The following is a 13,017-nucleotide window of genomic DNA, read 5'->3' on the forward strand; positions in this document are numbered from 1 at the left end:
GCTTAGCAGAAGGACGACATTGTGGGAATACAGCAGACTTATGATTGTTTAATTTCTTAGTTTTTTGGTTTGAATTCAACTTGCGGACAGTTTTTTTTTAATGAAATATCTGAAATGTTTTTAATTAAAATGTACGGTATTACAAATGTTAATTATCTATTTTTTTAAATATGATTTTTCAGCCTCCCCAAAACTGATATGAGCAAGGTAATGGATGAGAAGGAGGCCACAGATGAACCTTCATGGAAAGAGCAGCGTGACTGTTCTGCCACTGTGGAAGAAAGGATGGTCAGTATTCATGTCTCCATTTGTATAATGTTTTTATAAAGATGTCACGCTATAGAGTACTGCTATGAACATTATCTTTAAAAAAGGGTCACAAGGTTTTCATAACCCCAGGAGGCTATGTATGATATAGAAGTCATCTCCCTGGATTGTGTTTTGGAAAGATCATATTTTTGATCACCGCATGCGGGCCAATTCCAGACCTCTTACTCACTTTAACCTTGGCTCTGTTTACCTCCTGGATCTGGTTTTGTTTTCATTTTTAATTTTTTCACTTTTTGACGTTGACGTTTAGATTGTAATTCATGTCACTGGTGCACTGTTGCAGCCCACATACACATATTTTTTTTAAATCATCCGGACATTTTTTTTTTGATTACCTCAACCTAAATCTTCAACTGATTAAAAGAAAGTACCCATACACGTACTGTATATACCACACACAAATGCCCACACATGCCATTAGCTCTGGCGTTTTTATCAGTGAAGACGGCCACCACCTGGTTTGCATTGCACTTTCACACACAGCTGGCCTCACGGTCTGCTTCTCCGTTCACGTCCTCCCTAAATCAGCACAGCACTCCTTCACAACCTTTGACCCCCTCGTCTGCGCTTGCTCCAGCGGCTCTTTAATCATTTTAGCAACAGCATATTGAACACCAAAAAAGTGTTTTCATAATATGTCACATATTGTATTCTGACATATTTTACTCCTGCATGATCACAATTCAAAAGGGTTAAGATTTCATTTTGTGTTTTACCAACAGGCCTTTGTCTCTTAGTTAGATTATCACCTTTGTTTTCTACAAATGTGTTATTCTTTCCCCATAAAAAACACAAGAAACATGTTTGATGCCCCAAACAAATCTTGCACATTTTCTGGCCAATAAAACAATTCCCCATTTTACCCATTCATTCTTGAATTTCCACCTGATGCCTTTTTCTAATCACCATTGTGTCGCTCTCTCAATCCCCTTATCTCCACTTTGATGTCCCGTTAAGCCCCTAACCCTTCTCGTCAGACACTTAAAAGTATCCTGATAACAGCAGTGAGTCTCTGTGTTTTGTGTGTATTATACATGAACATGTCGGTTGGTTCAGAAAGTTCCATGCTTTATTTGATTAGAAAGAGGGGGTTGACCAGTAACCATGAGGTCGCACAGCAAGACCCTTAACCCCCTTGCACTGCTCCAGGGGCACTGTACTAGTGGCTGACCCTGCGCCATGACATTGACTCCTACTGGGAGGGCTATGCGGAAAGACACATTTCTATCGCCTCGTGTACATTGACAAAAAGTAACGAGAAAAAAATAAATGAAAAAAGTGCATCTCTGAATACGGCTCTGATTAGCTCTGACTGCAGCGATAGGAGGTGATGACATGCATTCTCAAATGCTCAAGCTTCTATCGACCTCCGTAGCGTCCTCTCAACCGTCATTGCTTAAAGTCCCTAGTGCCGCGATGGAGAGCAGCGAGTCACTGCTCACGGTTACAGAGACCCGCCTTTTTATAGCGCTCTGTCTCCTGATTGGATGAAAACGAGTGGGATACTCAAACTTTTATCTGGCAATTACTGCAAAACTGAACAACCGGGGAGACCTGTGTTATGAACTGTACCTACTGTTTAAGTGATTGCTGTATGAAGAGTGATTTAACATGTATATTAATCAAACAATTTCACTTACTTCTCCTTTTAACAGCAGCCGTCTAGTCTCAGTCTCAGCAGCAGGAACAGCGACGCCTCCTCCCCCCCTCCCTCTCCCTCCGGCCAGCCCCCCTCCCTGCTGCAGCGTCAGGACTCAGGGGCCCGAGGCATCAAGGGAATCCTCAAGAAGAGCCGCTCCACCAGCGTGGAGTCTGACCACAGCACAGAGAGCTCCACGTCGGAGTGCGCGCCGCCACCGGTCCGCCAGAGCAGCATCACACTGAGCCCGCCTGAGAGCGAGGGAGAGGAGGAGGAGGAGGAGGAGGAGGAGGAAGAAGAGATGGAAGAGGAAATGGAAGAGGAAGAGGACAATGGAGAGGATGGCGAGGTAACGGATGAGCTCACAGACGGAGGGAGCTTCAGCATGGACACAGAGCACAGGGAGGAGGGCAGCAGCACTGGGGGAGGGAGCAGCAGAGGCAGTTCGGAGGAGATGCGCTCTCTCTCTCCTGACGAGAGCCTGGAGCAGACCTCCTCTGTGTCGGAGGACGTGGAGGAGCTGGACAGCAGTCTGGATGGAAGCGGAATCGGCTCCTCCATCAAACAGAGGTCCATTGGGTTGTTCACAAGCGCACAGCCATGCATTGTTGTTTTGTTTATGATGATAAAGGGACAAAGTAGATCTGCATATTTATTATTATTGGGAATATAACTTATTAAAGAGAGAACCATGATTTTAAGTTCCCCTCAAGAGCGAAACATTCCTTTATTGTATACACTGGTGTGGTTTTAGCTGAGTCATCACAGTTACTGTATCCACAGTTAGTTACAATATATTAGTTCTTATAGCTCAGAGCTGGCAATGGGGTAACTTTGTACAATGTTGTAGTCCCATCTGTTTGCCCCTTCGAATCTTTCAATTAATTTGCATTGACGGCATATTAGCAAAGTATCCAATTATAAGATACCTGAGGAGCCATTGCAGGCAAAAGCAGTCTGAATGCATCTCATTCCTAAATATACAGTAAATATTACTAGTTAATCGATGTAATATGCAAACAGGAGATACCAGGGAACTTTTTAATATTTTTAAAGTTAAGGCTCAATGTAAGATCTCCAAGGACTTAATATATCTTTTTCCCTTTTTTTCAGGCTGGCAGAGTTCACAGGCGAAGGTGAGAAGTCCTCGATACAGAAGGAGCGCAGGTCATCCGCTAAAATCCAGACGCCACTGTCTGATCGCTTCGGTCAGCTCCAAGAGGCCGAAAACGCATGGAGGAAAAAGGTACCATTCCTACTTGCCCATTTTGTGTTGTGGGGGTTTAGGCTTGAGATAAGTGTGTGTATAACATGGCTACAAAACCTCTTAAAAAATGAAAGCCAATTTTTTTGGAGTTCATTGTTTTTTTTAATGAGCGAATATTGCCATATGTTGAGGCGCCCCCCTTAGCTTAGAGTCCAGGGGTAAAGAAAGATGTTGGCTACATGCGGACTGGTTTCTCCCTCTGCTGAATCAGCTTATTTGCTTGAGTTGCTGCCAAGGGGGGTGTGTGAGGTAGATTTGGGAGTGGTGACGTCAAGGCAAGTAGATCTAGGGGCTTAGCTAACCTCCCCCAAGACAAAGAGGGACCAGCCCCTTCTGCATAGACTTTTATGTCTCACATAATATGCACATGGTCATTCGGGTCAAACAGTTTTAACCCAGGTCAGTGTTTACTACAGACAATGCTAGAATAACTGACTCATTTCAAAGTGGTGATAGAAGTGCAAGCTGGTATCTTTCGACATGCCCTTTTCCTGTGCAAACAAGACCACCCTTGCTATTGCTTTCAAGTGGAACAACAGCTCTACACTCTGTAATAACCATTCCAACCATGGACAGTCAAGAAGAAGAGTACCACACACCAGTGGAAGAAAAAAAAAACATGGGTGCGACATGGATATCCCCCAAAAAACGCTCAATTGGATGCTACTAGGATTGCAGTGATGTCATGTGTATTTATACTGACCCATCTCTTGGCTTGCTGTCTTTTTAAGATCAATGATCCTCTTGGGGGAGGATTTCTGGTTCAGGCTCGCTCATTCTTCGTCCAAGGATGATCTAACCTTACAGTAAATCCCCCCTCTTAATCTGGAAAAAGCCCACTTTATAAGTACCAAATCCCCTGTCAACTAAATGCTGTAAACTGATGTCATTTTTGTCTCTGTGTGGCCTGTCTTCATATTTTTTTTAAATCCACAAAATGTCCATAAACATTTTAGTTTAATTCTGTCAATGGCACAAAAAAAACGAATGGCAACCTCCACACTCCGCACACCACAAGACAAATTGCTGTCCAACATGTCTGCAGATTCCTTTTCCTTAAAACTCTGAGGTTATTGCCTGTGAATTGGTCTGGAACCTACCAACCACGCATGCACTGTGGGCTGCTACTGTGGAAGCTCTGGGAAACTTCTCTCACATCTGAGAGAATACGTGGTTTGGCTATATTTTGGGTATTGACGCCATGTGGGCATTGGGCTACGGGGCATTTAACTTGCGCGGGACTATTTTGTTACATTTCCTCTTTCCTCTCTTGAGTAAAAGAACACCACTGGTTTTCACATTTAGGCATTTTTAGTTTTATCTCGTACACTCGCCAAAACTGGAGCAGATGTTGTTGCTCTTTGGCTGATATGTGGGAGACCAGGGAATGTAACATGCATGGTACACATCATGGTCAATCTTCAACCACATCCAGATGTTTCCTGTAAAGCCCCCCCCCCTCTCTCTCTCATGCTGTGCAGTATACCACCACAGTTGTATTGTAAAGTGGGGCCTTGTTGTAAATTTATTTTTAAGAGGGGTCTGCCTGCTCTTAAATAATGATTGTTAATCATAAGTTACTCTGACCGTTTGCAGCATGTCAGCGGGTTAAGGATTGACTGTATCTAAATAATAAGAGAGTAACAGTAACAGAAAACCGCTGCTTTCCTTTGTTTATTTTTCTAAATTCACTTTTCAATGCACATTCAGTCACACATTTTTTAAAGTGCCCACACCAGAGACGTTAAAATAATATTTTGAAATCCTTCAGGATTCGGTTACATTGTCTGGATGCTGTATTCCAATTTCAGTGACTCATTGAAAACTGGTCTGATCTAGTCCATTGAGACTAATGTTCACTTAGAAATAATAACTTCCCTGGTGTATTGATTTCCAGAAAATGTATTAAGAGATAATCTACTAAAAAAATGAGTTGATTATGTTGGAATGATTCATACATGCAAAATGCATTCAGTGTTTCTGGTTTTCACCCTCTCCGCATGCACTGTTATAAACAAGGGTATTCCCCTTTTCCTTTCTCTCCCATCCTCACAGTCTTTATGCCAAGCTTTAAATGCCCCATGTCTCCTCCTCTTGTCCGCCATGCTTATATTGCCCTGCTTTACTTTTCCTCCTCCACACTCCTCTGACAATTTTTATCCTTTCCTCTCCTCCCTCTTTCTCCTAATCCTCCTCCTTTTACCCTTCTCTCCAGTTCCCTCTGTCCTAACCTGCAGACTCTACCCCTTTCTCTGACTTAGACACCCGCCTCTTGACTTTTCCCAGTCCTTTCAGGTGAGTGTGTGTACATGCATATGTACTGGTTGTGCCTCTTTTAATGGACTTAAAGTTGGAGTCAGGGATTCTGGAAAAATATTTGTAGTCAAAATCACTTGTTGTCAAAGTCAGCTAATTTATTTGCTCACGGTCTGCTACCTGTCCAATATGTGTGTGCTGAAAAAAAAATCCAGTGTTAATACACAGAATAGCCTTTGTAAACAGGCATGTTGCTAGCTACATATGAACTCCAGATATTTTTACTAGCGGAACGTGAGGAGATGTTCACTGATTTTATGACAAAGTGATTTTGACAACAAACATTCTCCAGTATGGCTGACACCACTTTTTAATCAGTAACCCCCTCTTTCATTTGTTGGCCCTTTATTTTTCTACCTGTGCTCTGTACAATCTCTGACACCCTGAGAGAATTACCCGCTGATAAATCTGGGCTGTCAACGCACTTGCTGTTGCTACATGAATGTGGTTTGCCTGGCCCTCAGTTTGGTCGATATCTGCGTCAGCGGTTTTGGCTTACGGTGTTTGTCTGTGCGGTACAGTAAGGGCTGAGAAAAATAGTTTCCTGTGGGGGTAAGAGGCCCAGGCCCTTTCCCTTTCCCCTCCCCTTGTCTCTGGGGTCCTGTCAGGCCAAGGTATTTCCCCTCTCTGATTGACTCCAGAGAGGGGGGTGTGTGTGTGTGTGTGTGTGATGACAGGTACTGCAGTTTGCATGCATGTGCAACTTAGCATTATTATACTACTAAGACACTTTTGTGTGAGGTAATGTACAAGCAATTTGAAGCAGTCATTTTTGAGAATCAACGGTTTAAAGGCATAGGGAGGGAACTCTGTATGTAAGCAAATGTCTCGTATTTTTTCCCTTGTTATGAAATCAGCAAGAGCTCACTTTGATGTTCACCCCCATTGTTTTGTCTCTGTGTGCCTGTGTCAGTATGATTAACTGTAAATTCTTTGAACTTTTGTCTCATGTCTCAGGTTAATATTTGACCACACCATGCAATGTATTTATTATTTAAGTGTGTGAGTGGCGGAGAGAGAGAGAGAAGGGAAGAGGGGGAGGGTGTGTTTGTGTTCTGGTTTGTTTGAGTGCAAGATTGTTTAACCCATTGATGACGGCTGCTGCGCGATGCCACATTGGCTCTCCTGCCTGATGCTGCGTCGCGCAGCATTATTACTTTATCTAATTTTCATGGCATTCCCAGTATAGAATGCACTGTCATTAGTTCAAATACACATGAGGTGGGTTTTGTTGATTTTTTTTAAGACCACGTGACCACCCAAAAGTTGTGTGGTTTGCCGAAAATCATGTCAATCAAAAAAATAAAAAATAAAACAAAATAATAAAAAAAATACGCCGGCTGTGTCGGCGACAGAACAGTTAGTGGCGTTTGGTGCGCAGAATCAAGGTCTACTATAGACTACTGACGAAAATCACACAACACATTGCATCTATTTATTAACAATATTTAATCATTTTCTAATTCATCTAATTTTAACGATTTTTAGAAATATTTGTTGGTTTGTAAGCGCTAAGGGAGCATGTTTAAATAAAACCTGTGAACCTTAACTTTTAAATGTATTTTATTTCATGTTTCTATGTGCTACACAGGCTTAGATATTAAGGTTTTGGTAGACTTGACAATTCGTACTATTTTTTCAGAAAACCCTCAGGCATTAAAGGCCTACTTCACCGGTTTGAATATGAAGGTGTATTGAATTCTGAGATCCTATGTAGTATAAATGTGCAAAAAAAATTGAAATTGGTTCATCCTAGCCTGAGAAAAGGCAGAAAGAGTGTTTTTTTTAACCCTATATTAATCTTACTGTGACATCACAGTAAGATAAATATAGGGTTAAAAAAAAACCTTACTTTGTAAATATTACTGTGATTTCTCCTACTGTGACATCACAGTAATATTTACAAAGTAATTTTTTTTTTAACCCTATATTCATCTTACTGTGATGTCACAGTAAGATTAATATAGGGTTAAAAAAAAAACTCTTTCTGCCTTTTCTCAGGCTATGATGAACCAATTTAAAAAAAATTTGCACATTTATACTACATAGGATCTCAGAATTCAATACACCTTCATATTCAAACCGGTGAAGTAGGCCTTTAAGGACATGCATCCTAGATTGCCATAGTCATCAATGGGTTAAAGGGAAACTGGTGTTTAAACATGTTGTTGCTACATGGCTGTCTGTATATTGCAGCATGCGTCACATTCATTCAGGGAAAATAACATGTATGATTTCTTAGGCTTGTAATTAAAGATTTTAACCGGATTTATTTTGTATATGGCAGGGCAATTTCCAGCTAGTTCCAAGTTGACAGGGTATCACAAATTATTGTTTAAGCAGGGATGAATAGAATACATCATCTTCCAAACAAATAAATGGTTGAATAAAATATACTGGATGGCATTTGTAATTATTGATGTAATCGGGTACTTACTCAGATACCCTTAAATTAGCATTTTAAAATGAGCAAACTGTTGTTTGTTCAGAAATAACACAATCGATCATTTGCGTTACACAGAGCACACCCTGAACAGACGGTATGTCACCGAGCTTCATTTGTAGTATTGCTCATTTATAAATTCACATTTTTGTCATGAGTCAAATTTAAAAAGATATTGAAGTCTGCCATTTCATGAAACTCAGAAGTAATAGTGTGACATACTCTGTGGCTGTTCCAGCTATCATACAACTTAACAATTCAATCTTAAAAATGTGAAAGTATAATTTTAGCAAGCTGCCAACATTTTGAAAGTTAAACAATGTCTATTGACTTTTCACTAGCTCTGCAGACAGCAGCGGTAGCCAAAATAAATGTTAAGCTGTAACTTATTAACACAAATTCTGTGAGTTGTCAAAAGTACAGAATGGAGACTCCTAGCTGTTGTCTGCACTGTTATCATTCAGCCTTTGCGAAATGTATAACCATTAATTTAATGTCCAAAAAATTTGAGTATCTACCACTGATTTTAACATTGACAAGTCTGGCCTCAGTTCATCGCCCCGCACATCTTGTTCGCCTTAAAGGTGCTGACATCTGCGAATGTTTAGGTTGACTCTTCTTCAGGATGAGTTTTTCAGTTTGACAGGCGGCAGATCAAAACAGGCCATCGCTCATCCTCAAAAGAAAAATCCCCCTGACTGTAGAAAGCTGTTAGGTTTTTGGGAAATCCCAATCATTTGGTTTTCATTTACTTTCATCACACACATTTCCCTGCTCTTGCGCTCACATGAATTCTTATCGGCACACCCCAAAATAAACTGTTAACAGAAAAATACATGCAACCAATGTAGAGTTTGTGATTTCTGTTATTTTTCTGTTATTTTTCTCTGGGACATTATCTTGTACGCTAACTTTGCCTCGTGCTGCCTGTCATTTATTTTTCTGTGCGTTCTCCCATGTCTGCTTTTGCAAGACTATCTTGTGTGCAAACCTACTGTAGAAAGGAAGTCACCGCGCTCATGGTACATTTAACGCAGTGAATTGCTCATTATCAGCAAAGGGTTAAGGCAAGGGTCTGCCAGTTCTAAACCCATGCAGGGCCATAAAACGCTCCGAAGATTTCGGAGTGGAATATCATTAATTATTTTAACAGCTCGCTCCTGAGGTCCAGTGTGAATCAGGGGGGGCCCGTAAACCTCAGCTTATTCACTTTTTAAAGGTGGATTTTAAGGTGTAAAGTTGGCAGCAGGAGTAAATCACGTAATTTAAGGTCCCCTGAATAGCAGGTGATGGACGGCCTCAGTGTATATATAAACAGGGGATTTTGGGTGTTTTATTTCCAGGCTTAAACATTCGTCATGTTTTTTTGTTGTAAAAAAATAAAGTCTCATTACTTTCTACCGGCATTTTTTTTTATAATCCTTTAACTAAATTAATTTCTTGCCAGGGAGGTTGCTTCATCATCTCCTTTCACAATCACCAGCGGTCACTCACGCAACCTTTTCTTGCTCACTCGTGGTTACGTCACTGACTGTGTCCTCATAACGGTCTGTTCCTGTGTGAAATAAATGGGACACAGTTAGTGAGTGTATGATATGCATTTTTATTTATTATTTTTTTAAATGTCCTAATGCGAAATAAATTGAATTTTAAATTGTATTTGAATAAATGTTTCCCTGCAGAAGTCTGGTGTAGATTTGGCGCCCAAGACGTCGCTGGCGGACAGGATGAAGATCCTCAAAGACAAGGAGGAGCAGTGGAAGAGCAGAGGCAAAGGAGCAGCCAACGACTCCACCCAGTTCACTGTGGCTGGACGCATGGCCAAGAGAGGTAGCACTACACGCAGACACTGTGTCTATTCAGTTTAGTCACTTTAACTTTGCTTTACAGTCTCCATCTCTGTATTTTTACCCTTTGAAAAAAAGGGTAAAAACTAACTAAGCAATATTTATTTCTTAAAATGGAAAGACAATCATGGATACTGTATATAGACATTTTGCTTTGTCATCACCAGTTAGTCAATTGACTAGAAATGAATCTGCAACAAATTTCATGAACCAATATTTTCAGTCATTGGTAGCAGAATACCTTTTTTTTATATAAAATGTGAGAATTTGCTGCTTCTCTTTCTCAGTACACTGTCAATCTATGCCTGCATTTTTATTAACCTAATTTTTTTTATTTCGGACAAAATAATCAAATTAATCTGCAAAATAACTGATAGATTTGTGAAAATAATGCGGTCCTCGCAGCCCTGATATTCCCCTTTGTGTTCCACCAGGTCTTGTAACGGACACGGGAAAAGAGGAGTCACCTCTTATCTCTCTCAGGAAAGCTAATGCCACGCCTGTGAAGCCACACGAAGGTAGAACACCTTTCCCCACTGACTTATATCATCAGTGTGTGAGTCATTCAGTCAATCAATCAATAATGGATGAGATGGATATGTTTTGTTAATACAGCAGATAATTTAATACAGTATGCACTGATACTTGAACTGGACTCTTGTGGCCATATGTGTCAAAAAATGCAAATAAGTCCAGATGACACTGATTTCAATTCAATATTTAGTCATTTTAATTTGACTTTTTAAAGCATTTGACAACTTAAAAAAAACAATACTAATGCCAAGCACTTTTATTGTGTTGTAACATTAAGTGTAGTAAACCAGTATTAATTAATGAAGCCTCTGTTTTGTTTTTCCTGGGCAGAAATCTCAAGCCGAACTGCTGGAACGGTTGAAGGAGATAAAAGGCTGGATAAGCTTGAGTCTTTCCTCGACAAGCTTCACAATAAAGGTACAGTCCCCCCCGACTTGGTTTTTTTTTTTACACATGAGATGATATTTAATAGCACAATAACACATTATTATTATTATTGTGCGGTCAGGTGTGAGCAAAAACAAGACGTCCACCATCGAGGTGACGGCAGAGACGGAGAAAGAGGTGATGACGCTGGACGACGAGGAGACCTTCGGCAACTTCTACAAAACGGTCTCTCCCACCACGCTCCATGACTCCAGTCTGGTTCTGACAGAGGAGGACCTCAGTCAGATCCAGGCCAATACACCAAAGTAAAGTTCATAATGATCACAAATTATTAGGAATGTTTTCTGTACTTCTGTGAAAGAAATAGACGGTGTATGTGATCACTTGTGATAGGCACATAAAGTGTTTTGTTTTTTAATTTATTTTGGACAATGCAAATACAAACAATGAACAAAAACTAAACAGATCACACAACACTCCGCCCCCCCCACACACACACACACACCCCTAAACAATAGAGATAAAATCAATTATAATAATAACAATATTTTTGTTTTACATATGTAGTAAACATGCATAAAAAATATATAGGCCTATATATTTCTTTTAAAGTGAAAAAATATGATACTTTATTGTGTGTGTGTGTGTGTGTGTGTGTGTGTGTGTGTGTGTGTGTGTGTGTGTGTGTGTGTGTGTGTGTGTGTGTGTGTGTGTGTGTGTGTGTGTGTGTGTGTGTGTGTGTGTGTGTGTGTGTGTGTGTGTGTGTGTGTGTGTGTGTGTGTGTGTGTGTGTGTGTGTGTGTGTGTGTGTGTGTCTTTAGGCTCACCTCAACTGTGACGGAACACAAGCGAGCGATGCGACCGGCCAGAAGGAACCAGGGCTCCAGGAACCCCCTGCGGGCTCTGGCTGCTCGCAACGACCTGCGGCAGGTCTACACCGAGCAGAGGCTCAACGTGGCCTCAGTGGAGACCAAGAGGATCCAAGTGGAGAGGAGTAAGGCTGCACACTAACATATCTACTGTGGGACTAGCATGCTTCTCGTTAGCTCCCCTAGCTAGGCCTAAAGGTTGCATACAGTTTTCAAGAAACACCAAAAGCTAAATCCATAAGTAAGTAATATGATTACAGCAGAAAGTTGACCTGGACAGTACGCGGTGGAGCTGGACACCATTCAGCTGTTCTGAACGGTACGAGCAGCTGTACTGATTTGATTTGATTTGATTTGATTAGATTTTTGTATTATTGTGTCATGCATTAGCATGCCCAGCCCACAAGGGCTTACCAGACACCATTATAAACACACGCATAGAGCAGAAATCAAAAATAGATGCTAAACAATACTTATACTAGTGATATTTACCATCCTTACGTTTCATCCAAGCTTCTGTAACAAAAGAGGACAACTTATAAAGATTGAAAATAAACAAACATCCCATCCTAAAATCATCATTGCTTCACAATATTTCAGGGTTTTGAGCAAACATTTAATTTACAAAAAGGTACTCTTAGTTCATCATAGAAGGGACAATATAGAAGAAAATTTGAAATATTCTCGACTTCTCCTAAATCAATAAATTCACACAGTCTCTTAATATACTGTAAATCTTCCTCTGGGATATTTTTAAATCTGCCGACTTCAAGTGCCAGTGACTTGCTTTAACATAGAATTATGTAGTATAATTATGCTTGATTTGAATATACTGTATGTCCTTAATTTCGGTTTTAACAATATGTCACTTGTTAGCTACCTGATGTACAGTATTTTCTACTTCATTCTGCTGTATACATATCTACTATATTCAGTTCTTCTCTATAGATGATTATCACAGGTAACAAGAGGAAGTGAGCACCGCAGCTACGCATGTGCTGTCTACTATAGCTCACATGAAAGAAGTTTTTTTTTAAACATGTCCTGTCTCTTATGATCTATGTTATGAATCAGGGCGTGGTCTTCATTTGTTATGAACAGCAAGATTGGCAGATGAAATCACGGAACAGCAATGATTAAAACCCATTGCTTTAGGTAATTTCTAATTGTCACTGGTCCTTTTCTTCTTTTTGTCTCCCTCCAAAGTGGCCAAACACTCCAAATCAAACCTGGCTGATGTGGCCTTGGCCGGCCTCGCCAGCAAGGAGAACTTCCGCAAGGTCAACCTGCGCAATGTGAAATCCACCGATGTTGTGACCAACAACAGTGCGCTGCCTTTCAACAAGCTCATGCTGATTCGCATCAAAGGTCAGAATCACAAAGAGA

General features: G+C 40.6%; 1 protein-coding gene across 2 annotated transcripts in view; it reads left to right on the forward strand.

Moving 5' to 3' along the window:
• LOC307266980 (supervillin-like) overlaps window positions 1-13,017 on the forward strand; it is a 45,598-nt gene that overhangs the window by 23,668 nt on the left and 8,913 nt on the right. Inside the window, exons 6-14 of one of the 2 annotated variants that reach the window (XM_080049136.1) lie at window positions 183-288; window positions 1,986-2,539; window positions 3,083-3,215; window positions 9,678-9,825; window positions 10,277-10,360; window positions 10,707-10,793; window positions 10,885-11,068; window positions 11,584-11,756; window positions 12,838-12,999. In XM_080049136.1, the coding sequence (XP_079905262.1) occupies window positions 183-288; window positions 1,986-2,539; window positions 3,083-3,215; window positions 9,678-9,825; window positions 10,277-10,360; window positions 10,707-10,793; window positions 10,885-11,068; window positions 11,584-11,756; window positions 12,838-12,999 (1,631 nt within the window). The remainder of the gene's footprint in view (window positions 1-182; window positions 289-1,985; window positions 2,540-3,082; window positions 3,216-9,677; window positions 9,826-10,276; window positions 10,361-10,706; window positions 10,794-10,884; window positions 11,069-11,583; window positions 11,757-12,837; window positions 13,000-13,017) is intronic. The other variant, XM_080049137.1, reaches the window with a different exon arrangement.

This window comes from Ammodytes marinus, assembly GCF_949987685.1.
Source record: "Ammodytes marinus genome assembly, chromosome: 20".
Classification (NCBI taxonomy): Eukaryota; Metazoa; Chordata; class Actinopteri; order Uranoscopiformes; family Ammodytidae; genus Ammodytes; species Ammodytes marinus.